The 27551-nt window shown below is 49.4% G+C and overlaps 1 protein-coding gene across 2 annotated transcripts in view; it reads right to left on the bottom strand.

The window, feature by feature from the left end:
• The window catches only part of RPS6KA2 (ribosomal protein S6 kinase A2), a 372586-nt gene that overhangs the window by 288663 nt on the left and 56372 nt on the right, over positions 1-27551 (bottom strand). The window contains exon 3 of one of the 2 annotated variants that reach the window (XM_082475550.1): positions 14856-14906. In XM_082475550.1, the coding sequence (XP_082331676.1) occupies positions 14856-14906 (51 nt within the window). Of the gene's footprint in view, positions 1-3346; positions 3481-14855; positions 14907-27551 lie in introns of those variants that run through there. The other variant, XM_082475551.1, reaches the window with a different exon arrangement.

Here is a 27551-nt window from a genome sequence, read left to right as displayed (position 1 = left end):
GTGGGAACTCATCACATCACTGGAAACCCATTTGGACTGTTAACGTGATGTGTGATTACCACGAAGCTCCTATCATTATTACAGGCAGTGTGACTGTGAAACCGTCCTCAATATCTATGAAACTGGAAAAATATCCAGGACTGATCTGCCCGTGGGCTATCAAGGGTTAACAATAAAAACATGAAGATGCTCACTTATCTGAAATTTTAAGACAGATCAGTGTCAGAAACCTAGTAATCCAACGCAACAATGATGAGGAACCCAAATTCTGGGAGACACCTTTGCTCAGCGGCGCACTTCACCTGTAATGCGCTCCTTTGCTGCCCGCCCAGGCCGGGCTGCCCCTGACCTCCAGCCGTTAGCCATCTCAGCCCCTCGCAGGACAGGGCACGCAGCAGCCGCAGCCTCTCCTTAAAGCAGAATCTGTGTGGTCTTTGCTTTCATTACAGTCACTCCCGTGCCCGTCCTCACCTGGAGCGGTTTCTCAATTACAGGAACTCGGTCCTACTACCGTCTCATTGCCCACAACATACATGCTGAAAGTTTCAAAAACAACTAACAGTGTTTTAAAGTTCAGGTTTTGTTATTATTACTTAGGTATGGCCAGGCCAGTGGATCAGGAGACAATGACCACTGAGAAGGTTGTTTGTTACGCACAGTTCCCAAGAGGGAGGGCCCTGGCTCCCTGTGTGGGGAGGACCACGGAGGGAGGCTGGCCAGTCAGGAGGCGGGAGGAGGGCGGAGACACGAGCCTTTACTGCAATTTCCACGGGAAGGAACAGGCAAGGCTGGGTGAGCAGGCTCAGGACAGGCGAGTTTGAACCTTTCCCGGGGGCTGTCCCCAGCTGTCGGGTACCTGGCCCTGGGGTGATTAGGGCAGAGGACGGTGGCCTGGAGTGGGAGAGCGCCACAGAGGGAGTGGTTAGGGTGTGGGCCCTGGGTGGGTTGGGTTGTATACGGAAGGTGCCCTCCTGAGCAAGGGATCTGGAATTTGCCTTAGCTAGCCCGGGGCTGGAACAGGGCGGTCACTCCAGGGTCAGCAGCCCCATAATACAGACAGGGTTAACACAGGCGGGGAGACACACGTCCAGTCCTCTAGCGGCTCTGCTGAACCCTCCGCATCATGGGATAAAGGGAAGAGCTCAGAGTGGGTGTCCGAAGCTTCGGGTCTGGCCCAGGCTCTGCCACTCACTCACCCTGTGATCTTGGGCAAGGCATTTCAACTTCTCAGGCCCTCAGTCTCTTCAGCTAGAACATGAAGTGTATGGGCTGTGTGATTTCTAAGACCTCTTCCAGCTCCCAAATGTTACGAGCCCCTCCTCGTAACCTGCAACATAGAGAGTCTGCATTCCTGTACTTGTCAAGGAACCCAAGCTAAATCCTAATGAAATTTATGGATTTCCTCCCCAAAGCTATGGAGAACTGTCTGGGGGTATGACATCCAGATGGCTTCAAATGTCCCTGGATGATGCAGCTCTCCAGAGAGCGGTTTACCTGAACCACATACAGCTGACTTTGGATAGAAGTGCTTTTCTGCTCTGTATTTTGGTCTGACCCCCTCCGCTTACAATTCACAGCATTACAAAAGGCATTACTGAGAAACGTGCTGCACTTAGCAGAGGCTACCCTTAGGCACACTGCTCACTGCTTTTACGCGGTGCCCTCTTTAGGAGGACCTGCGGGAGATGCTCCTCTCTGGGCTCAGGGACAGAAAGAGATGTGTCCACCCGAACAACTGGGTCTGGGCTTTTGTCTGTGGTGTGAGCTCACACTGTGTCCAACCCTGGGAAGCCAGCAAGCTCAGAGCTGGCCTCCAGCCTGCTATGCCTTCTGACCTCGCCTCTGCCTTCAGATCCAGTTTCTACCTTCCTTCCTTTGCCTCAATATCTGCATTTACTCACTTTTTAATCTCTTATTGAATATATTTGCTAACTTTATCGATGTCTTTGGGAATAAGAAGGGGTATCAATAAGGAAACACTCCCAGAGATGTGAGGTTCATTTACATCAGAGCAAAGGGCCACATGGGGAATGAGGGTAAGGACGTCGCAGACCTAAGGGCTGGGTTGGGTGAGGGGCTGGGATCCAGGGGGTGCAGCTTTTACAAGTAGATCTGTTCGTGCTTCTAAAAGTGGACATGCGCCTGGTTCCTTAATGCCTCAGTTTTCTTAACCCCCAAACTGGGAGGAAACGACTTTCATTTCCCTTTATAAAATCATTAGAAATATTATTTCAGGAGTGATTTTAAAGTGAAACGTAAGTTTAGTTCAATATTATATTTTCATGCATACAGATCTACAAATAAAGAATATTTATTAACCACAAGTTTGCATATATGCATATGCACACCTAGAGATAGTTACTAAAACAAGAGAATCAGAACATTTCTTGCCCAACTTAAAAAAAATTATATGCACGTTGTTGGAAAGTCACAGATTTTCTTCAAAAAAGTGTTATGACTCACAAATCCTATACCCCCTGGGTATGTCTGTGATGTTTAAAACCCTGTATTTCATACCTATCGTTTTTAAAGACAGTTATATGAGATACAATTCAAAGTAATTTCTCTAACAAATCCAGAGAACAGATTGCAGGAGTTATTCTGCATGACCTGGTTTGGACTGTAATCTGAGGCATACTTATTACATATGACTATTAGGTGTTTGAGTTATTTCACTTAAAAACGGGCAAACTCGGTAGGGCGGGGCAGGAGGAATGGGGAGTTATAATTTAATGGGCACAGAGTTCCACTTTGGGAAGAGGAAAACGTTCTGGAGATGGGCAGTGGGAACGGCTGCACAACAATGTGAATGTACTTAACGCCACTGAAAGTGGTTAAAATGGTAAATTTTGTGTTATGTATGTTTTACTACAATAAAAAAGGTTCTAAAAAAGGCAAAAAAAAATTTTTTAAGGGTAAACTTCTAAATCTGATTCTCTTCACCTAAAACTTTACCTTTTAGTAACAGCTTCAATAAACATCAACTTTGTCACATTTTCTCCCCTTTGCTTTTAAAATTGCAGGAAAATGACTGAGTGGCCCCGGTTCCCCTCGACCGTGAAAATACACGAGAGCGATAAGATTAAGTCCATTCGGGCTGTAACACGACCTCAAAAAGAGGGCAAAACCGCCTTCACGCCAGCTGCTGACCTGCTCCTTGCCTCCATCTGTGACCTACGACCCTTTCACGTTTAAGGACACACAGAATTTCACTCTGTCCCAGAAAACAACTTTCGAACTTGCCCTTCACCTGCCAAGATCTGTCACGTTATCAGTTTCCCAGCAGTAAATAAAAAGCGTCAAAACTTCCCCCGGACCCCAGCTCTAGTGCGAGGGCTCGCCCTACCTTCCTGAGAAACAGTTTCTGCAGCTTCTTGCGCGGCAGCCCGATCATCCTCCGTCCGCAAGCCCGGGGGCTGCTGGGCTGGGCTGAGCCATCGCGCGCCCCGCATCCCGCATCGCCGCCTCCTCCCATCCTGCATCCCGGCCGCCGCCCAGGACCACGCCCCCCGCTCCCCGCCCCTCCCCTCCCCCGGCAGAGGACGTCCGCGGGGCCGACGGGGCTCTGGCGGCGGGACGCCCGTGCTCTGGCCGCAACCCAGCCGGCCTGCGCGCCCACCGGGGGGAAGGAGCGGAGAACAAGCCCCCAGGCTGCCCGCGTCCGTCTCCGCGCAGAGTTACGCGCAGCGCTCGCAGCCTCAACAGGTGTACCGGTCCTCCGGCCGAATCGCCGAAGCCGGAGTCCACGTGGACCGAGTCAAGTGTTCAAAACTGGGAAATTTTCAGAGACGCCACGAGGGGCGGGCTGTGAGCCCCTCGCCACAGCACACCTGCCACCTGCCGGAGCGCGAAAGGCACCCCCAGGCACTGAGAGAAGGAGACAGAGAGGAGGGGGCAAAATAAAAAACGGTGGCTTAGTTTTTCAGGTGGCACCGGGTCAACTAATGCGCACGGATTGTGCAAGGTTGGCGTTATCCGGTGTTAGTCCTTTGAGTAATCCTTCCACATGGACGCCTGGACACACACACTCACACACGCACACACACCCCTGCACACGCACACGCACGCACACAACCCTCACACATGCACACGTGCACACACGTGCACAGGTGCACGCTCTCCCATGCACATGCACTTTTTCTCTCCATCTACTACAGGCCAACTTGGAGTGTGTCCCACGTGGGTGACAAAAAAATCTTCTTTGCCTTCCCTGTGAAAACTGAATCCCTATGTTTCCTCCAGAAGGATCAGCCCTATATGGCTGTGCATCAGGCTTTGTCTTGGTACAGCTGGAAGCATGCCAGGTGCAGCATCAAAGCAACCTCTGAGAGCAGAGCAGCAGCTCAGAGGTGGACCTTTGCTGGTTAAGAGTTTCCTTTTTTAAGCTGCTTCTTAATACCTAAACAGGCTCCCTCCTCTGAAGACCTAAACATGCAATATGAAAAAACTACCAACTAACAATCAGCTTTTTAGGTGACGGACGATAGAAGTCATGGGTAAGGGTGTGGGTGTAGAAATATACTGGTATAAAATTATAGGGCCTGAAAAGAAGGAATTGAAGATAAAGAGGATATTCAAGACTGAAATGGACAGAAATGGCCCGGATTTGGGGCAGTGCACAGCCCTGCCCATCTCGTCCTTTAATATGTTAAACACATCTTTCCAATCAAATGAAAATGGCTGAAGTACGGTTGTTGTTTCTCAAGTGGTTGCTATTCCAGGAAATTTGTTCTTCCAAAACAACTTATCATTCATTCCATTGCTTCTGGAGCACATATTCTATATGTTCTTTTTCCTCCGAATAGGAGAATTGATTAACACGCCTTTATCCAAGTAAACGTTGTATCTGTCTGAACAACCCCCACCTAAAATTATCAGACTCTTTGTAACACTATCCAAACTGCAGTTCAATTCAAACTTCCACAGGAATTAAAAGGTAATTACCTCGGGCTTAGTCCTTTGGAAAATGCATTAGCAAAAAGATGGGGTCTTTGGTCTCTGGCTAAGCCATGGTCATGTTAGATCTAGTGGCTTGGCAATAGAAACCCTTCACTGCCAATGGAATTTAACGGCAGGTATGTGTAAGTATGTGAACTGAATGTTGTCATGGTGACCATAGCAAGAAATTGCCTTTTATTTTATGCCATAGAAAATTGTCACGACAATCTTGGCTTACTCATCTTCCAAATACATTTTTAAAAGAAATTATTTTGAAAAACAGCTACCACTGTTTACTGGTCCCTGCTTGAAAGGAATTGCTGTCAGACTGGGCATCTGTCCTCCAGCAGCCGAATCAAAAATGCTGGCACAATCAAGCCCAGGAAATAAACCACCATCCCCACTATAAAAAGCCTCTATTTTGTGTTTCCATGACACCATAATGTCAACTTCGAAGCATCAGGCCGTGGCTTCCTTTACAAAACCTAGAATTCCATTTCTCTGGGCCCCCAAGGGATCAGACAGACATCTCAGAGCTGTAGGGTCCAAAACCACCCCACGTGTTCACCACGTCTTTCCTCTTCCCAGGCCCGGGATGCAGGCGGGTTGGTTAGGATGGGACCACGTGGCTGAGTCCTCACAGCTGGGATCAGGAGCGCAAGTGACGTTAAAAGGGCACAAGTTACCCTCCCTGACCCCCACCCCAGCCTCGTGATTAGAACAAAGAACCCTGGGACGGTGGGCTTGCCACGTGGAAGCCCCCTGGAGCTCTTAGACCCCCGGGCCTGTGAGAGCAGCTGCCGAGAGCAGCCCCTGGTGTAGTGACCCCACGAGAAAGACGTGAGCCCCCATATCGTGACGCTCTGGTATTTGGGATTTGCTGGTCACCATGAAACATTAGAGTCTATCCCATCTGGGCTAAGAGAAGTGCAGCAACCTTACAGACAGATCACCCAGCGTCACGGAAAGGAAAATGAGGTCCAAAGAGGCCGTGCAGTAGGGCGGAGGGACAGGGATGTCACCCACACCTGCCCTCTTCAATCTCCCTCGTCTTCGCTGCTGCCACCCTAACCCTAAACGGATGGAAGGGCATCGTTCTTGATCACTAACCGCGACGGCCTAATCCCTTAGCTCTCTTCAGAAGCCACAGGGGTTGTGTGTATGTGTACGTGTGAGTGTGTGTGTGTGTGTGTGTGCGCGTGGGCATGTGTATGGAGAGGTGGCAGACCTCTCCGAGTACCCAGCACGAGGTACGCTTACAAACATTTTTTAATGAGAGCATCCTTGGGGGAGCTGCCTCCTCTTTCCACGTACGAGCCGGGCTCTGTCACGCAGGTATCCATCGCACACCGGGGCTGTGTCGGGGTGCAGCCAGTGTCGCGGTGCTCCATCGACTCCAGGCCCTAAGAAACTCAGCCTCTGGTAAAACTCCTAGCAGCTTCCAAGTCTCAGGTAAATCAACAACTCCACAGAGGAAAAGCAGCTCTTTGCCACCCCATCCACGCCTGTGAAACTGCTTCATTTCTGCCCTGACTTCTAGGTACAAACAAAAAACAACCAGGACCCCTAACTTTTCCATAGAGAACAGCGACCCCCAACCTGAGGGTACAGAGACTGTTGCAAACTGCCGGTGACCACACGGTACCTGGGTCACCTTCCGTAGGCTGAACGGATGCTGTTTCAGATGTACACGTGGTACAGCCTGCAAATATGAACACCACGATGAACCAATTCATTTCATGTAGAGGCACTGAAGGATTCATGCAGCTTTGCTCAATGCATGGGTAACAAAAACGCAACCACTGTGATGTGGGTGGGCGGCCTGTGATTTATTATTGTTGTTTTTATTTTAAACAAGGAGTCTCATACTAAAAAAAAAAAAAAAAAATCTGGGACCCACTGACTTAGAGGTCCTGGAGCAAGAGGAGGATCTTAGGAGGAATCCGGTTTCTTGCCTCAGAGTCTCTGATTTCCAGGCTTAGCTGAACCCTGCTTGATGTCGTTTGTTTAGCATGGAAAAAGTGAAGGCTAAGGGTAATTTCAAATTCTTTTTGAGTCATCAAAGGGTTATATGAAGAGAATGTAAACATGTTATTTACTTCCACAAAAGAAATCACAGGAGAAAATCGTCTTTGATTTTGGCAAATGTCTACAACTTAGCACCATCGCCGGGCTAAGACCCTAGAGCCGGAGAGCTCAGGTCCAAGTCTCAGCTCCACCCTCAGCTGTGCGACCTTGGGCAGTAACTGCCTCAGTGTTCCCACCTGTGAAATGGGGACAGGAACGATCACGGTGACTATGTCACACAGATGTGAGTGTTAAAGAGCTAATGTTTGTAAGGTGCTTAGAGTGGTGCCTGGGACATAAAAGCATTATACAAGGGTTTGTTAAACAAATTAAAGGAAAACAAAAAATAAAGGAATAATAAAAACCAAAAAAGTCAACAAAACAAGAGATATAAATGTCCTTCTATCTTGAGAAAGAGCAAAGTGTCCTTTAAAGATTTTTTCCTCAAATTTATGACCTCATGATTCGGTTTTGGTCCACATGTCCACCATCCAATACTGATTATATCACACATAACGCTTTTCAAGAACTCCTCTAAGGTCATTTATTTTAGGATTCTTACTGTTTAGCTAGAAAGAGTGGAAAGCACGCAGAGTTCTAAATGGAAGGGACATGTGTGGAGTCTGCGGACACCAGGGCTCCTGTCAGTGTCTTACCACCGAGCACATGGTCACACCCGCGCTTTGAGGATCACTGCTCAGGGGCTGGTGACCCCCAGTGGGGGAGGGGTACAGATGGCCCCCCTGGCGCACGGGAGCTGAGAGCACATTGGGGTTTAGGGACACGTAAGGGATGGGTGGAAGAAAGGGACCCAAAGGAGGGGGCCCACAAGGAAGAACCACAAGGCAAGGGGAAGCCAGGGGCCTGACCCACCACCGCTAAAGGGAGCGGGCGTTCCAGAGAGGGAGTGTGGTCCACGCTACCGCCGCTGCTGGCAGATCAAGCTGAAAACGTACTAGGAGGTCATGCAGGGGATCTAGCAACACGGAGCACGTTTCCCTTCTTATGAGAGCGGTTGTGGTGAGATCGAAGCGACCAGAGTAGGTCACAAGCGTACAGAGAGGGCTGGGGGTGGGAAGGGGTGAAGCCGACACGCGGGGACGTCCCGACGGGAAGGCTGGTCAGCCCACGGCCAGCAGGTGTGCAGGACCGGGGGTGGGGGGATGCTGGCCTTCTACCACCCGCTCGAGTCAGGGCCATGAGCCTCCCCAAGCACCGGAGCTGGAGGATCAATACTCTCAAAGGTACAGTGGAAATCCTCGATGACGAATGAGCAACTTCTAATAATATGAGCGGAACATTTGTGAAAAGAACCTGGAGACCACAAGCAACAAATATGTCTGTATTTTTGTGAACGTATCATTTGTATTCTACACATTTATATATTTATAGAGAGAGTATATCTGTGTGTGTTTATGTATACGTATAAATATATATATGGAAGAAAAACTAAGTACTTAGAAGATCTGACAGTTTATCTCCTGTTCAGTTCCACCCTTTCACAGCCACCCAGCCAGGTGACCTGGCCTAATCAAAGTCATATTTACCAAGTAGCCAAGTGGGGCAAGGGTAGGACTCCGCCCCAGGTCCGTGGGCTTCTGGTCTGGTCCTTTTCTCATCCTACAATGTGACCACACTACTGGCCAAAGCCAGTGCTGTAACGAACGGTATAAAGAACGGTCGCTGTGTGCTGAGGAAGGGAAGCACCCCAAAGTAAAATCATACGAGAAGCATCACAGGATTAGGGCGACATTATGCCTTCGAGAAAGGAGTATGGAGAGCTCTTTCTGTCGAAGCAGTCGTGGGTGTTGACATCGTAAGGCCTGGGGCATCTCTAGCCCAATAAGTTGTGTTTCCCAGGCTGTGCTCCACAGAAAACCAAGGGCTGGGGAAAGCTCCCAGGCGTGGCCGGGGCCGCTGCTGGCTGCTATTCCGCAGGTGCGTCAGGTACGGCTGGCCGGCCAAGCAGCTCCCCACTCTGACATTTTTAATCCCCCCTGGAGTCACTGCATCTGTCGCGGATCGACAGGCTGGGTGCACACTAGTATAGAGCCTCATACAAGGCCAACTTGTAATAAAACAATAGTAGCTTTGTTTAACTTTTAGGAGATTATAAAAGATAGCTATGATTTCCCATGGCTCTTTTTTCCCCCCAAGAGACCATGATTTAGAAAATGCTACCCTAAATTGCAGTAGCAGGTGTAAGATGGCGAGCTGGCATTTATAAGAGAGAACTGAAAAGCTTCCTGCTTGTTTGAAAGACACAAGACTAAGCATCACCTTTTGGTTGTACTGACCTCCAGCCCCTCGTCTGTACGAGCAGTAACAACGGTAAGGAAACAGTGACCCCGTGAAGCTGCCTGACCGATGGCAGGTAAACAGTTCTGATGAGTGGAGGGAGTGAGTAGGAAGTTAGGTACTGGCCTTCACGACGGCACAGTCCTAATGCCTGTTAGAAATAAACAGAGCACTTCCTCCTTCTCTGGTTGGCCACAGGGCAATGTCATTATGGCCATGATTATGACTGAGACATTTACAACATGAGCTACAAATGTCAAGCAGAAATCTCAAGCCCTTTGGGTTGCTTGGGTGTATAATTATGATGACAACTCTTATGCCGCCTAGTAAATTGCAATGACTTGTCAGTTAATGAATTGACTACTTCTTTTCATGCTCTTTGTCACTAAATGCCACTAAATTTCCCCTTCAGTTGGTGAAATTATCTAAGATATTAGTGTTAGCCATCTGTTATTAAATCCCAGACATCTGTAATATAATCATCACCGAATGACTATAGTTATTTTAATATTTTTAGGATGACTTGAGTCTTAGCTAATTATTTCTTAAAATATGATTATTGCATTAGTAGTTTAAATTTCTTTGGAAATTATAGAAAAGCATGAAGAAGAAACAAGGATCACCTGGGATCCCAGAACTTAATGAACAAACTTAGGAATTTGGGGATTTTTTTTCCTGTAAATCTTGTTAGTTTTGGTTGGGGGATGGGAAGTTGTAGCTGAATATGTTAAAATTTGGGGTGAGCTTTTTCCCTAAAATTAATGTTTAGTTTTTTTCCCAGATATCCCCAAAGGAAATTTAAAAGTATGACCTCGATCAAAGGATTTTCCTAGCTCCACATCTGCCTCTGAATACTTAGCTAGTTTCCACTGAAGAGCTACACACAGATTGGGAGAGACCGTCCAACAACTACAGAAATATAGGAATGAGACTGTATTTGTCTCTTTCGTGACTGTTCAAGGAGGGAATGAAAAAAGCGCAGAGGTTGCATTGTGCTTCTTTTTAGTTGTAGGCATCTCCTCTGCTACCACCACTGTTCTGGAACCATCCCTTGGTACCCCACCTGCCCCGTGGAGATGTCTGCACCCATCCTTGTGACACCGCAGTCCTGATGTGCCTTCGTTTACCTGCCCCAGGTCTGCGAAGGGGGGCGGGGGGGATGTAACCCCTGCCCTGCACAGACGTCCACACGCCCACTGTGGCCTGAACGCAGGAAGAGCCTTAACCCAGAGCTGAGTCAGTGGAGGTGGAGGCAGCTCAGCTCCATGGCAGAACTTCCGTCCCTGAAAACAGACTGAAAACCAGATTCCTGCATCTGATTCCCTCTGCTCCACACATTTGTTAATATCACCCATCACCTTCCCCTCTGTCAACATTACCAAGACGCAAAGCACACCTGTGAACATCAATTCACACGCTTCAGGATTCAAGGCAGAGGCGAGAAAAGGATTTGGTGAAAAAGGAGCAGTAAAACAGAAAAGTCACCCTTATTCCAAGGCTCCAAATCCTCAGAGGATCAATTTGGTCCTGGATGGGAAGATGAAGGCATGGTCATTACAAGGCAAAACAGAAAAGAGAAACCAGCCAGCTCATGCTTCCCTTTCAAAATTCGAAACTGAAAGCTACTTTGTGACTCAGTTGGGGACTGTCTTTTTTTTTTTTTTTTTTTTTTTTTTTTTTTTTAACATCTTTATTGAAGTATAATTGCCTTACAATGGTGTGTTAGCTTCTGCTTTATAACAAAGTGAATCAGTTATACATATACAATATGTTCCCATTTCTCTTCCCTCTTGCATCTCCCTCCCTCCCACCCTCCCCATCCCATCCCTCTAGATGGTCACAAAGCACCGAGCTGATCTCCCTGTGCTATGCGGCTGCTTCCCACTAGTTATCTATTTTACATTTGGTAGTCATACCGGAGTGTCTCAGCCGGGCCTCCACTCGCCAGGAATTCCGGAAAAGAGGCGAGGCCGGGTTAATATTCCACCAATATTTATTGAGTGGCCACCGTGTTCCACGCACACCAGCAGAGTTTTAACTAAGTTTCTTTTCAAAGGGTTAAGTTTGAGTCACCACCTTATTTAGTTGCATATTGAGGTATCTGGCAAAAGAATGGATTGTTTCAGAAATTATTAGGAATTAAAACAACATCAGGGCTTCCCTGGTGGTGCAGTGGTTAAGAATCCGCCTACCAATGCAGGAGACACAGGTTCGAGCCCTGGGCCGGGAAGATCCCACATGCCACGGAGCAACTAAGCCCGGGTGCCACAACTACTGAGCCTGTGCTCTAGAGCCCGCGAGCCACAACTACTGAGCCCGTGAGCCACAACTACTGAAGCCCGCATGCCTAAAGCCCGTGCTCCCAACAAGTGAAGCCACCACAATGAGAAGCCTGCGCACCTCAATGAAGAGTAGCCCCACTCGCAGCAACTAGAGAAAAACCTGCATGCAGCAACGAAGACCCAACGCAGCCGAAAATAAAAAACAAATAAATAAATAAATTTATTAAAAAAAAAAAACCAAACACCAAACAGGCACAACACAAACACACACACCCCCTGATGTCAGGCAGGCGGTGGACAGGTGCGTATGGGGCACAGGGCCTGTCCTCACGTCCGGGCTCAGCCTTGGCCTTGCTCTTCATCTTCGTGCAAGACTGTCTGTCTGCCCTTGTCTCCCCCCGTAAAGCTGCAGTCTGGCCTCAAGTCCTGCACAGTAATGACCAGGAGTGGCCTCATTCCTCTGCTCCAAACAGCAGGAAACTGAGGGAACAATTGCTTTTTCTTTCCTATACAGTTCCACCCAATCAATAGCTCACTGAACAATCCACTCTCTAAAAAGGGCATGTGTGTTCATTCCAAAGCAGTAAAGAAAAAAAAAAAAAAAAGAGGGAAAAGACCAAAACCATCCTTACAGGGGCAGAAGCTGCTCTAAAGAAGCCACCCTTCTGTCCTGTGCAGGGTGAGTGCTTGGGCAAAGAAATATCCTCCCCTTGGAATTTTAACCTCCTCTGTCTCCTTTTTAAATTTCTTCTTATAAAATCAAATAAAGAGTGAAACCATAATAGAGAAAGAGGCAATTCAATTAGCTGTTAAACAGGAGGCCAGTGGGGGGTTTATCACGTGAACGATGCAAATGACTAATCGCTGTGTCAGCCAATCAGCTGCTTCCACGACATTCCTGGTAAAATATCATTATATTTCCTATCAAAGTTGTAAGTAGCACCTGCTCACACCCCAGCAGCTAAATCTGTGTTAGGATTTTAAACAGGAGCCCCTCTAATACTCTCAGTTGGTGTAACAATCTGTTTCACACAGAGTTTTGCAACGTCTTATTAAAAATACATATGGAGAGAGAGGGGGAGAGAGAGAGGGAAAGGAAGACTGTTGTGATTCACTGCTGTCTGAGGACCTGTTGCATACTTTCACGGTGCTCCCAGGTCTGATCTGTGGGTTTTATCCTCAATATAAGAAGGGACTCCCGCTCATCATATTCAAGGTGGATCTGAAAACACGCCCGAGCATTTTCACCCACTGGAGGGCTAAGAGTCCTAGAGGGGAGCAGGCCACCCCCAGCAGCTGCTCCTGGGCTCCCAGAAGCCTCGACTAGGATGTGATCCAGGCCTGACAGAAACAACCACCTTCCTTGAAAAGCTTTCCAGTCCCGACCGTGGCTCTTACAGGCCACACCTTGTAGGCCTGGCCGTCTATTGCAGAGGAAATGACGCCCAAGGGCCCCGCATCCCTATCACACCCCGGTACCCAGCCCACCACCCACCAGACTCCTTTTATTTGCCTACGTTCATTTCTACGACCAAGAAAAGAGCAATGTGCTCATCCTGAAACGTCACTCCTGTTCGCTGTGGCTGGTCCAAACGCAGATCATGATGATGAGTACGACGATGAGACTTGATTTTTCCACCAGACACACAGTTCCTCACGCATCTGTGTGCTTCCATATAAAGCCAAATAACATCTGGCTAAGAATCACCAGCTAGAGCTTAATTATTTTTTCCTTGAACAGGTTATAAACTAGACCAAGAATAGGTTATGAGAAAAGTATAAAGGTCAATTTCGTGCCACAACTCACTTTGTTTCCTGAGTTTACTCAAATTAGGACGCAGTTCAAAACAGTCCTGACATCTGTCTAGTCACTTAGCTAAAATAATTAGAACCGCCTTGATTTTATATAGCCATATAAAAAAAATCATTAATTTTTAATTCTACTGGCACAATTTTTATGTCTAATAAGGAAATCTAATTCATACAAGCTGACAGTACGAGGACCTTTTTTTCAACCAAATTCTTCGTGTTGGGCTGTTGACAAAAATACAATCAGACCCGGAGAGGAAAAGCCCAAGTGTGTAAAAAGTAACACCCTGGCATTCAGTGATAAGCATTGTTTGCATGAATACCAGCAACCAAATGCAAGCTCGGCCACTCACAGCCCCAGCTTCCTTTGCTCCAGGAATACAGGTCCTGGAATTACCGGGGCTCCACACAGCCCCTGGGGAGCCCAGACCCACGGTGAGTTGCTGAGAAGCCTTCACTTCTTGGAGCAGCTCCCGACCTGCACGGGTTCCAGGTGGCCCACCACCTTGGCAAGGCTGGTGAAACAGGACTATTAGAAAGATGCCAATATGCCGAAAACCAGGAGTGTTTCTGTCTAGGAGGAACAGAACATAGTCTGATGCAATCACGTAAATTAAATAAGCCTGACCTGAACCCTGGCTTCTGTGACCTGTTTGGTAGCTACAGGGAACAGGCCCATTGTACCCGCCGTGCCTGTGGGGAAACTGTAGCCCCGACGATTACAGGTGCCTCGGCTTTGCTAGTACACGTAGCATTACTATTGCTGGGATCATGGGAGCTGGAGAAACAAAACACCCAGAAAACCGCCTCATAAAATTCCTTACTTATAATGGGAGTATTTGAACCAGATGGCTGCTTGAAATACTATAAGAAATCTACCTCCATCTAAAACAATTCATTTTAGGCCTAATTCCCACAAAAGCTTCTGATGGACCCTGAACATGCACGCAGTAGGGTCCTGAAGCTGGCCGGCCGCCAGCCCACCAATCCCCAGGCAGACAGCATGCGACACCCGGCATCCCAGCCCTGTCTTGCTCTGATATCTCACTTGCTGTTTTTAACGCCAGCGTATTGTGAAGGCACGTAATAGAGTTTTAAAAGAATGGCTGCACATAAAATCACATATATTATACCCCCAGTGGCCCACAGACTCAGAATAAAACTCTCAGTCTTCCTGGGAAAGCAGGATGACTTTCCCAGTTTGACGCACAAGGCAGACCCCTGCCGTACGAAGACGTTATTACACAACTCGCATTTCTGTGTTTTCCCGCAGAACATCAAAGAATTTACATTGTACTGTGTAGGGCTGTGCTCTTCTGAAAGCACACCACAGCTGGCTCTGCTGGACTTCGGGCAGCGTAAAATAACCAAAAAAAATTGAAAAAGACTTCACGTTTAACAATAAAAAAATGTAACTGATATTTGCATGGAGGAAGATAAGCCAACGCGAGTGCTACTTACCTCAGCTGACGGGGCTGCCTTTGTCTCAAGCGAGGTCGGGTCACACTTGCCCTGTGGGAGCAGAAAGTGAAGAAAATTCCTTTAAGTCACAGGACGTCGTTGACGGTAGCTCCTTAGTGAGGACGGTTACACGGACACTCACCAAGCCTGGCAGTTTTTTGTTTCTAAACATAAATCTCCACATGATTTTCAATAATTTGAGGAGTTTCACTAGCTTTCAGGAAGCCCTTCAGTAAACACCGAAAGAAGGGAACTGGCAAACTTTTGTGCAACTTTTACGATTCAGCCAAAGGAAGTGATGTTCCCATCACCAACCTCAAAACGCAACCAGAAAAAAAAAAAAGTCACTTGTTAATCTCCAGACACACAGCATTTGACTAGGGAGCTGTGCTTATCACCAGGGGCTGGGCTAACGTCTTAAGGTGACTTCAAGGCCCTCCATCCTACAGAAGGTGTTCATTCCAGCTACAGGGGAGAAGAATTCTAATCTGTAAACAGGCTAAGGGACACCTAATTAAAATTCCAATCCTGTTCAGTCATAAGGGTTCAGCCTAGAGACACACACGTCGAGGACACTCTTCCTCTTCCCAAGCCTCTCTCTGGCTGGAATCAAAGTTTGAAATAACCTGAAGATTTTACTTAGGAACGTGGCTTTAGGGTCTGGAGAACAGAAATCACGCCTCTGCCCACTTCTGCACACACGGCCCTGTGGATGTGCAATTTTCATTTTCTGCGTTATCCCTCATTTCTCCTCTGTTCTCTGTTCCTGGGCTCAAACCCACTAAAACACAAGATGGAGAAAGGGGCCACATTTAAATTAATCTCTTTCACCCCTGACTAATAATGGTGGCTCAAGGGTCAGAAGACAGAGGGGCCGAATCCCCCCCCCATGACTTTGGGATATGCCCCTGCCTAACGGGCAGTAGAATGGGGGCCCTGGGGGGACTCCACCGAGAGAGAAATCTGCACAGCCGTCACTGCCATCCCAAGTTCACCCTGCACCGCCTCTGTGTCCCAACACGACTGACAGAGGACAGTTACCTGCAAGCGCTTTAATTTCTTTACATTCCTGGTTCTCCACATTGGATGCACGTCAGAAACAAACTCCCACATCCAATAAACCAGTGCGTCTGGGGACAGAACCCTGGCCCGTCGGTACCTGCAACACCTCCAGGTGCAGCTCAGTGCAGACAAGGCTGCGAGCCTGGCTCTTGCTCCTCTGTCCTGGCTTTATGTCCCCCAGCTGGACGGTGATGGTTAAATGGCAGGAACACGTTTCCTTCTACGTGATTTGCTGCTTGTTTTTGCAGCTCGTATACCAGCTTGCACCGCACAGGGCATATAGGGCCAACGTCTATGGTCTTTCCACCCACAGTGCTTCTCCCTCCTCAGCAAATGCTACCTTTCCTTCTGTGGGAAGGAAATCCCACGCGGTCCAGTGAAAGCGACCCCACCACAATCACCCACCACTGGCGGGGGTGTGAGTCAGGCCCTGTCATTCTGTGGGTGCAGTGCCAGCTCAGAGACAGGCATGAAACCCACAGCAGGGGAGGCCCGCCCAGGCTGGAGCCACTGGTGGCCACTATGCAGATGCTCTGAGTCTGGAGGTTGTTACCCAGGAAATGGGCCTGGAATCAAAGATGGAGAGAAAGTCAGCGTCCTACTGACAGTTTCAAGACCTTTGGATTCAAACCTGCCAGAAGCCATCTCTCTTCAATGACAGGAGCTGATAAATTGACAGTTTTGCTTAAGCCAGTTTGATTTGGTTTCTGCAACTTGAAAAAGGGTGAGCCCTAATGCCACATAAGTGATGGTGTTTACAAATGAATGCCTAATAGCAAGACACGGGGGTCCCCAAAGCACCACAACACCATGCATTCACCCATTACCTTACCCCACGACCAACCCCCAAGGACCACCTCCTCATGCGGGGTGCGCCCTGACCCCGGCCATCTCAGAACCCAGGGGCTGTGCACGCAGGGCACTCAAGGTTTGGGGGTTCTCCCTGCAAAAGACAAGTTGCTAAGTTCTGCACATTCCCTCCTTTAGAATCACTAATCCTCGTCCTCATTTTTCTGGGTCCCCACTTTGCAAAGGTTTAGAGAACTGAACCGGGGAATCAGGAATGACTTAGAAACGATGCTTCTGCAGTCATTCCGCAGCCACACCCTCCCGCCATTGGTCCCTCCGCTTCCTCCCACTGCCCCCCAGCCATCCCCTCCACTCCACGGTCAGCCAAACTCAAACGTGGGTGCACGGGGGCAGGGGCTCTTTCGACTCCAACGCTGAAGCCCCAGGCCTTACTACTGCAGTCTCCGGTGCGGTGGAGAGCACAGGGTGCCTTTCCAGACCCCACCTCCTTCCCCTGAAGCACGCGTGCAGGTGGCAAGCGGGGTGGAAGACAGAGAAGGCAGTGGGGCGGCGAGGATGCTCACGGTTCCCGATGACACCCCCGGCTCGGGGTTTCCTATCGGCCCAGCAGGAAATCCTGACTCTAAATCGGTCCACGTTCCTCTTCTTCCTCTTCCCCCCGAGCCCATCCTGTTACATCCCGGCCACCTCGTTCACATCAAAATGTGTCTAGCGTGATTTCAATACCATCATGGCTAGCTCCACGAGGGAAGAAAAGCTAGAGTGCGGTGATGTAAGACCCTTCGTACAAGTGGACTGAGCTCCAGGTGTATTCTGTGAAGAGGAAACTTGTCAGCCTTGTTTGTGGGAAACAAACCTGGGCAAGCAACTATTTTTGTGTTTTATTGGTTTGAAATAAAACATCAGATATTTCTAAACAAATGACCAATGACCATTTTGGGAAAAAATGTGGCTTGAATATTTTCGTAAAGCTCTAGAAAGCAGTCGTGTGCCGCGGGACACACGTGAGAGGCATGCGCCGCTGTGTTCACGGTGTTTGGAATTTCTAGTCTGGATGACAAAGCTTTATGTGATCTCTGTGGGTCTTTTAACAGCAGCCTTTAAGTATACAAAGCTGACAGTCCAGTTTTATAATGCGAGAGGGGTCTGGCTCGCTCCCCGACTCCCTGTTTACTAGAAGACTTTGTGCGCAGTCCTCAAAAGCCGCATTTAGTTAGGTAAGCAGTTGACAGAATGAACACGCTCTTACTTCCTAAATGAAATTAGTACATGGGATTGATTCTTGGAGAGCTTGGTCCTTTCAAGCCAGGATTTGGCTGGCGTACTGCTGATGTCTTTAATTAACAAATGTGCACACAGTTGACAGCTGCTGGTCTTGGAGAAGGCTGGGGCTCACCCGCCTGCCTCGCCCCGCCACCCGGCCCACCAGCCAGCACTGCTGAACGTTCAGGAGATGCAGCAGCGTGGGGCTGGGGCTCAGGCCCTGGAGCAGCAGACCAGAGGGTGTTTCCGGGCACCAGGCGCTGGGCAAGTCACTTAACCTCTGTGCCTCAGTTTCCTCGTTTGCAAAGCTGAGATGAGGCAGTACCTGCCGTCTGGGGGAGCTGGGAGTAACGAGCTGTACATTTTAGGCGCCCAGCATGCAGGAGCCTCAGTCAGGGTTGGCCATGGGGATGCTGTAGGAAGATGAAGGGGTTCCCCAAGTGGAGTAGTAGACGGGGTTCCCCAAGTGGAGTAGTAGACAGGGGCCCCAAGACAGCCCGCCCTTGTCTGCGAGCACTGCCATCCATTCTGGGATCCCCGAGGAGTCAGCATCCAGGGGCTTGAGTAGATCTAAGGGTCCTTTATTCCACCTGCTGGCTTGTGAAGGTGGAACAGCAAAGCAGAGACAGCAGAGGGCACCAGAGACACTGGTACACAGGACTGAGTCCTGCTTGACCCGAAGACCGCGCTGGACACCACCCAAATCCTACTCCTTGTAAACAATGACGCTACAAATCAATGTAAGGGTCTGTCGTTTTGGAACCCTTTAGAAATTACCAAAACAGTTCACTTAACCTGTTGGATAAACCGTTCCTCTGCTGTACTGAGTCTTAAATGTCTTTGCATGGCGGTGGCTTTAATGTCCACATCCACCCCTGCCCCACACACAGCCCTGCAGCGGGGCCTGCTGTTTTGGGGGCATCTGTGGGTCCGCGTGTCCTATAACCCTCACTCATCGTGGTGGCTTCTCCCACCCAGCCTGCGTCGTCTACCACGAGGTGGCAGCAGAGGACGCAGCCCGGGAGAACCTCCTGCCTGGGCACCTGCTGCCGGACAGGCCTGTGTCCTGAGGCCTTACCGAGGCTCCCGGGAATAAAGCTCTGCCTTCACACGCGGACCAACTGTAAGGAAGGCAGGGCTTGTTCTCCATAACCTCTCCTTTAAAGACCCTCCTCTCCCCCTTCCCTGGGGACCCAAAGCTCCAGAGATCCATGGGCTGTGTCTGGGTTTCCATGGACTCTAAGGGGTTAATAGGTGTGTTACAGTGTCAGCCAAGAAACCGGCCCTCTTCAGCCGTTTGCTGGTTTCTGGGCTGTGACCTGTGTCCCTTCTAGATAAAACAAACCAAGGGGTGTGTCACTAGTTGCAGGGGAGGCCAAGCCCTGACTGGATGGGAATGGGTGCCCCTCCTGGTGGCTGCGGCTCCTTCCCCTCTGCCCCGGCTCTGGGCCGGGTCCGTGATAAATGGAGAGCCGCCCAGAGGACATCTACCTCCAGTGAGAAGCAGATCAAGGTACCCAAGGACTATGTCACTGTGCACACTTAGAGATGAGGGAAAACAGAACAGAAAATGGCTCAATGAATAACTGAGTTGTAAGAAGGAAGGAAGGAGAGGTGAACCCACGGGGGCTAAAAGAGGGGGGGGGGGCCCAGGGGGCTGGACCACCCCTGCGGTCTGCAATCTCTGCTTAGATTTTTTTAAATTTTCTACACTGAGGTGAATTTCACATAAGATGAAGCAATTAAAATGTATAATTCAGTGGTATTTAGTGCATCCATGGTGTTGTGTAACCATTACCACTATCCAGTTCCAAAATAGTTTCATCACTTCAGAAAAAAACCCCGTACGCACGAGGCAGTCCCTCCCCACTCCCCGCCCGCACCCAGGCCCTGGCAACCAGCAGTCTACGCTCTGTCTCTGCGGATGTACCCTCGGGAAATTTCACATCAGTGGAATCAGACTGTGAAAATAAATAAAGGAACCTCATTTTGAATGGAGCTGGGGAGCCCTGAGGGGGCAACTCTCCCTTGTACACCAGCCCTGCATCACCAGCGGGAAGGAGGAAGAAGAGAATCATTTTGACGAGGGAGGACACTTTTCACCCAGGAATTTCATCTCCTGCTTTAAGAAGAGAAGGAAGATCCCTCCCTGCCCCAGCGACAAGGCGCTAGCTACTGTTTGCAGCCAACGAGAAACCGCCAAACCTCAGACTCCAGGTTCTTCCCTAGTCAACTTGGGTTCAGAACAACCCTCCCCAATTTCCGCCTAAACGCTAACAGAGGCCGACCCTCGCCTTGTCTCTTTGGACTTGGCTGCGGTTTACCACAGCGCTGCAGTTGCTCTGCTCCTCCCAAGTGAGCTCACGTTTGCGTAAATAGAATTGTGCTCTGTTCTCTCTAAGGCTGACAAGACACGATGTGGCTTTTTGTGTCTGGCTTCTTTCACTTAGCATCGACTTTCTGAGGCTCGTCCACACTGTAGCGTGTGTCACTACTTCATTCCACTGTTTGTACACCCCATGGTCTGTTTATCCATTCCTCTGTTGATGGACACTTGGGCTGTTGCCACCTTTTGGCATTTGTGAACAATGCTGCTATGACCATGCGTGTACATGTATGAACATGCGTGTATATGAATAAACACGCATGTCCGTGTTTGAGTCCCTGGGTATACATCTAGGAGTAGAATTTCTTTGCTCCTACAAACAGCATGAGTGTGACAAATTGTATCCAACGGCAGCTGGCGAGTATTTGGAGAAACAGGAAATCTGATACGTTGCTAGAAGGAGAATAAATGAGTTCACCGCTTTGCAGAGGAATTTTTCAATGCCAAGTTAATTTGAAAATGCACATATCTTGTGGACCAACAATTTCATTTTTAAGTCTCTAGACCAGGGAGAAAAATTCTAGTGTGTGTTCATGAGACATACAAGATTTTCCATTGAGCATCGCTTAAAAGAGCAAAACAATGGAAGTCATCTAACTTGGTTCCTTGGTAGGGGAACAGAAAAATAAGCTGGTATTTTTTATACCATGAAATACTACACAGCACTTAAAATGAATGAAACAGAAGCACATGATCAACATGAATAAACCTCAAAAATATCAAAAAGTTTTTTAAACAGTAAGTTTCAAAAGGGATCCATGTAAAAATTTAAAACACACCAATCATTTATAAATACAAACTATTGTGGGCTGAGCTGTGCTCCCTCAAAGAGTCGTATTTTGAAGCTCTAGCCCGTAGCGCCTTAGAATGTGACCGTGTGGGGAGATGGGGTCTTTACAGAGGTGATTAAGTTAAATAAGGTCATGTGGGTGCCCCTAATCACATATAACGAGACTAGGGCACAGCCGCCCACAGAGGGACGCCCACATGGGGACACAGGGTGATGCCAGCCATCTGCAAGGCAAGGAGAGAGGTCTTAGAAGAAACCAACTCTGCTGACACCTTGATCTTGGACGTCCAGCCTCCAGAACTGAAAGGAAACACATTTCTGGTGTTTAAGCTGCCCAGCCGTGGTATTTGTTACAGCACCTCTAGCTGACGAAAGAGTCATGGAAGCCAGAGGATTCCTTTGTGGGTCAACGCAGAATAGCCAGAGAACTAGGTCAAAATATCCAGAGTGTTTAAACAATGGTAGTAATTAGACTTGAAATAGAAGCCAATCCTAGACATTGAAGAGTCCACTGGGATTGTCTTATGGGCACTTAACGTGGTGTTTATAGCCTTTCTCTGCACCTGTAGAAAATACATGCTTATCTTAAATACTCAGGCGTCCACAGCATTTCTTTGCAAGTCAGTCCCGCATGGTCATCAAACCCAGGCGAGACGTTTTTCTGACTCTGAAATGTCTTACGCCAAGCAATCAACACTACTCGTTCAGTAACACACGTGGCCTATGGCCACCTTGTCCAAATCACAACCGCTTGGATGTCCTGTGTTGCTTTGCTACTACAAAGAGACTATTATCCACTTATTATCGAATCTGACTACAACATCAAGTTCCTCTCCCAGCCTTTGAGGACGAGAAACCCGTCTAAGTAAACAGCACTGCAGGACCGTGGGGGAGGGCTCTCTCCTCTCATGCAGACACAAACCATCTCATTCCGTCCTCTCTGCCTCCATTTAAGAAGGCCATGCCTTCCCAAGACCAATCTGTATCTGTATACGTATTAAACTGAGGGCAGAGGACCCGGGTGTGGAGAAGACCCACCTCTCCCACCAGCCTGGAAACAAGAGTATTTAGGACCAAGTTGGGTATCAACTACTCTCCCACAGAAACTAGAAGCTATTTCACTCTTAACTGTCCACAAATTGATGGTGCGTTTTTGGATGATTTGAGATAATATGAGGGACTTCTACCGTCCTTGGAGTGTGTTCCCACTTAACTCCCCGACTCCCGGGGTCCCGCGTGCTCCTGGGGTTGGGCAGGCGCTCGGCCGGGAGGCCCAGCTGCAAACGACGGAGGGACCAAAGGGCAGCCTTCTTGCCATCAGAGGGCAGAGCAGCCAGGTGTGGACACGGCATCTCAGATCAGAGAGGGGCTGAGCCGTGAGCCACGAGACGGCGGAACACAGGAGGGGCAGATCCAGGAGGTTCCGGAGGCGGGCTCTTCCCAGGGAACCGCGGACGAGCGTCAGTCACATCCCTTACACCTGTCAGCCGCCTTCCCCGACCGAGCTTGCTCTGTTTTCACAAAATCTTGCATGCCCTCCAAGAGGCATGTGGCCTAAGCAATAAGATGTTTGCTTGCGTTGTTTTTCGGGAGCTTGGAGTCAGCGGTGCCCAGTTCGAGCTCAAGTTTGTCAAGACTGGTTGGGACCCACGACCCGCCAACTGGGCATGCGCGAGTGTCCCCTCGGTGACCATTTGACGCCGGAAACTCCACCCTCGGAGCAGGCCAACGCTGCCTCGCGTCCCAGGAAGAAGGCTGTAGGTTAGCTGAGCCTTCACAGAACCCTGACGACCTCACCTTTTTCTTCTCTCCAGTCACCTTTCCCCTCCTCCCCAGACCTCAGCTTTACCCCATAAATGCTGCGAGCCCCTCGCCTTCGGGGAGGTGGATTTGAGATCTGTCTTCCCATCTTCTTGCACGGCGCCCTCGGGAATAAACCCCTTCTCTGCTGCTGACCCTCGGCTGATGAGGCTGGTGGGGTGCCTGGAGCCAGCATGTGGGGCCCCTTGTCCCAGCCTCAGCACCGTTGACATCTGGGGCGCCGGGGACCGTCCTCGCCCTGTAGCACGTCTAGCAGCATCCCCGGCCTCTACCCGCCGGTGCCAGGAGCACACGCTGCCACCGCCCTCGCTGACAGCCAAAACCATCCCCACAGAGTGTCAGGCAGCCCCCGGGCCGGGCCGGGGCAAGACCACCTCTCAACGAGAACCAACCACGGCTTTAGGGGCAAGACTCCAGCCTGTCGGGGCTCCGGGCCGGGTTTGGAGGCCGAGGGCCCGGGTACCACAGGAGACTCACACCCACACATGGGGCCGTTAACAGGTCCTGGCCACGCTCTCCAGAACAGCTCAGAAGCCCCGTGCTAAGGCTGCAGCTCAAGGTCAGAGCTGCCAGAAGAAAGCGTGACTGGGGTCCGAGGCCCAGGGAGCAGGGCCGGCCGCCGTGAGCCATCCCTCAGCACGGGCAGGATCCTTCCAGGCTTGATCCGCAGGGCAGAGGCAAGTGGCTACACCGGGCTCCAGGGGGAAACAGCCGGCCGCGCCGACCAGGGCCTCCCTGCTGTCAGGGACGGTTCCCACCGCTCAGCCTCGTGCCCGACAGAGACCAGGGCGTGCACAGGGCGGGAGCACGCGCTTAGAAACGTGGTCACGAATTCCCCCTGATGTGTGAGTTTCCTCAGCAGAGCGGTGCTGCCCCTGCCCTGGATGGACACGGAGCCCCGCCTGGGACCTGTCTGCCCAGCCTCAGCCAAAGATACGCCGTTGGTTCCCGGGATGGTGAGTTTATGTGTCAACTGGGCTGGGCCACGGTGCCCAGAGTTCAGTCAGACACCAGTGTAGATGTGGATGTGAGGCTATTTTTAGGTGCAGCGCGGTTAAGATTTAAATCACTAGGCTCTGAGCAAAGCAGACGGCCCTCCCTGAGGTGAGTGGGCTGCATCCATCAGCTGAAGGCCTTAAGAAGGCAGAGGTCCCCGTGCAGAAGGAATCCTGCCCCCAGATAGCGCATCAGGCTACATCATCAGCTCCTGCGGGAGCTGCCAGCCTGCTGGGCCACCCCGCGCACTGCAGGCCTGCCAGCCCTCACAGCCGTGTCAGCCAATTCCTCATAATAAATTTCTTGCCGGTCTCTCTCAGCCTGTCTCTCTACGTACAGATATACACATACATCCTGTGGATCTGTTTCTTTGGAGAACCCTGACTAGTTCAGTCCCTTTCATTCATAAAGGCACTTCTTATTCTGAAATGAGGAGATTCTCCCAGTCCTTGTAACACTCAAACCTTCCAACTCGATGTGAAATCTCCCCCTGCCCGGGAAGCTAGCGAAGGGACTTGGTGCTTTTTCTCTTTGACACTTCACGCGGCACCACCCACTAGGCTGCCTGGGCAGGTGAGACCGGCTCTGGAGGCCTCACCGCCACGTCAGGGGTTCTAAGGATGGATAAACACTGTTCGCTCCCTTGGTTTATGGGAGCTATTGCTCTTTTCTTCTACTTACTACAGGGTTTATTATTTCTAAAGTAATTACCTCCTGTACACAATGTTCCAGAAAACATTTGAAGAACAGCAAACAAATTAGACGCCTCCCTGCCTCGGTCCCCATGGTAACTCCACGAGGTGCGAACTCCACGTATCTGATGATGAAACAAACACTGACAGAGGGTAAGAAATTTTCCCAAAGTCACACAGCTGGTAGAGCTGGGATTTGAACTGAAATTCAGTGAATTCCAAAGCTTATATTCTTAACCATTATAATTTGCTTCCAAGCATTTTGTTTTTAAAAGCACTTATGGACTTCCCTGGTGGCACAGCGGTTGAGAATCCGCCTGCCAATGCAGGGGACACTGGTTCGAGCCCTGGTCCAGGAAGATCCCACATGCCACGGAGCAGCTAAGCCCGTGAGCCACAACTACTGAGCCTGCGCTCTAGAGCCCGCGAGCCACAACTACTGAAGCCCGTGCGCCTAGAGCCTATGCTCTACAACAAGAGAAGCCACCGCCATGAGAAGCCCGCGTACCGCAACGAAGAGTAGCCCCCGCTCGCCGCAACTAGAGAAAGACTGCGCACAGCAACAAAGACCCAACGCAGCCAAAAATAAATTAATTTAATTTAATTTAAAAAAAAGTAAAGGCAAACAGAAAAATTTCCCTAGAATTCAGAGGAAAAGAATGTAGAAATAAAAATAACTATGGGAAAAAAGAAACTATCATGGATAGTTCAGGAGATGCAGGACGGGGATAGTAAGAATTCCAGAAGCAAAAGTGAAAGGAATCGCTAATTAAAACTTCCTGTCTTGAGCTGAAGTCTCGAGCCTTCAGACTGGAAGGTCTCACTCAGGTCAGGTAGCAGAGAAGAGCCGCCTCCAGTGAATGTGAACGGGAATCCAAGTAAATTCAGAACCTCCGGGAGACGTGGAGGCCCGAGGCACCAGCAGTGACAGGACCCTCAGGCTCAGGGTCCTTCGGTCGGCAGGGGCTTTTTATTAAAAGTATGATTCAATATTGGTAAATTGTATAAATTGGGGTCATCTAAATATAGAAACATACGTAGATGCTGTTTCTAGGTGATCCAAGTATGGATGTGTGAATACAGGTATGGAGATAGAAAGGCCCAGGGAAAAAAGGTCACGCGATGAAGAAATACACCCACTATTATGAGGGATTACCTCTGCTTATTTATTTATTTTTGGGCTGCGCTGTGCAGCTTGCAGGATCTCAGTTCCCCGACCAAGGACTGAACCCCAGGCACGGCAGTGAAAGACTGGAATCCTAACCACTAAGCCACCAGGGAACTCCCTAAGGTGTTTCTAAATGTTTTACTTACAGCTTTTTACATCTTTCACATTTTCTGTACTGCAGTATATTTCTTCTATATTGACGGAGAAAAGAAATATACATTATGTGTATTTATAAACAATACAAAACCCTCTTTGGCTTGTCAGTGTCTTAAAGTCACAAAGCCAAATCCATTTAGGATAGACTAGAAGTCTGTAGTCCAAGGGAACCTGCAAATCCCAAGTGTGTTTTCATTTACCTTGTTGTTCTATCAAAGCTATTTTATCATTATAATAGGAAAAATAAGGAAAATGGAGTCTTTAAATTAAAAGAACACAACACAGACACACATCAGCTGCTCTTACTCCAAAACCCTGCAACTACAAGACATCAAAACTGGCCGCAAGGGAGACTGACCATGACCGAGTGGCATTAGGGACACCACCGGCAGGAAGGACGTCTTCCCCTGATCCTTATTTCCTGTTGTAGCCACTCATCCGACAAAACGCACACCCTCATTCCCCAGGCTCCTCTGAGTTTTTCAGATCCCCTTTCCCTGCATGTGGCAGGGATCCAGAGCTCCCTGGAGGAGCTCAGCGTTCACAGAGACCAATGGCTGCACCCCAGCGCTGAGGGGCCACAGGTGCAAACTCAGGCACGTGTGTGCACCACGGGGGGACTAACGAACCCACGGAAAACCTGGAGGCTTTCCTGCCAGAACTGGTGCTTGAGCCCGACAGCCAGGCAGACTGGAGCAGGGCAGGTCCCGGCAGAGGGAAGAGAGCAAGAGAGGACAGATCGGGGTCAAGGGCTCGGTTCCTGTCCTGTGGACTAGAAATCAAGGAAGGCACAGGGTGTGGGAACGGCATCTGGGGACCCGCTCGGAGCCCGGGGGTTGGTATAAAACGGCATCTGGGGACCCGCTTGGAGCCCGGGGGTTGGTATAAAACGGCATCTGGGGACCCACTCGGAGCCTGGGGGTTGGTATAAAGTTTATTTTAAGCTGAAGACGTTTGAGATTCAACAGATGCAGAAAAAGGTCTTCTCAGAGTTTCCCCTATCAGACTAAAAGCAGAAACTTCTGAGAAATTAGCAACTTCTATTCCCAGGGGAGAAACCAAGACAACCCTAGCATAAGCCCCCTCCCTGGGGAGTTTTAGAGCCCTGACGAAGATGGAAAGAGTACTCATACCTTCACAGTAAAATATTATCACAAAACCTCGTTATCCTTCCTGAACAAACCTGTTTGTTCTTCCCAGTGGAGCCTTTTCTTTCTCCCCCTTTCCTCTAGTAAGTCAGGTATCGAAGCCCCCAGTTCTGATCACTCCTTAGAATGATTCATCGCTGAGCACGCCACATGTATGCTTGTTGCAACTGTAAATGAGTTCTTTCTCTTCTCTTGCCAATCTGTCTTTTGTCAGTTTAATTCACAGCCCCCCAGTCATGAACATGAGAGTATAGAGGAAAGTTCTTCCTCCCCTACACTGCATTCCACTCTCCAGGGCAGCGTTGACAGCAGTTTGAAAAGGATGGGTCTCGAGCTCAGACTAACCAGTCATAGCACAGGTCAGTCGCTCTGAACAAAACTGAGGATGAAGGCGGAAACAACCC

Source organism: Balaenoptera physalus (genome assembly GCF_965194825.1).
Source record: "Balaenoptera physalus genome assembly, chromosome: 9".
Taxonomy (NCBI): domain Eukaryota; kingdom Metazoa; phylum Chordata; class Mammalia; order Artiodactyla; family Balaenopteridae; genus Balaenoptera; species Balaenoptera physalus.
This window is presented reverse-complemented; position numbering and strand designations above follow the sequence as displayed.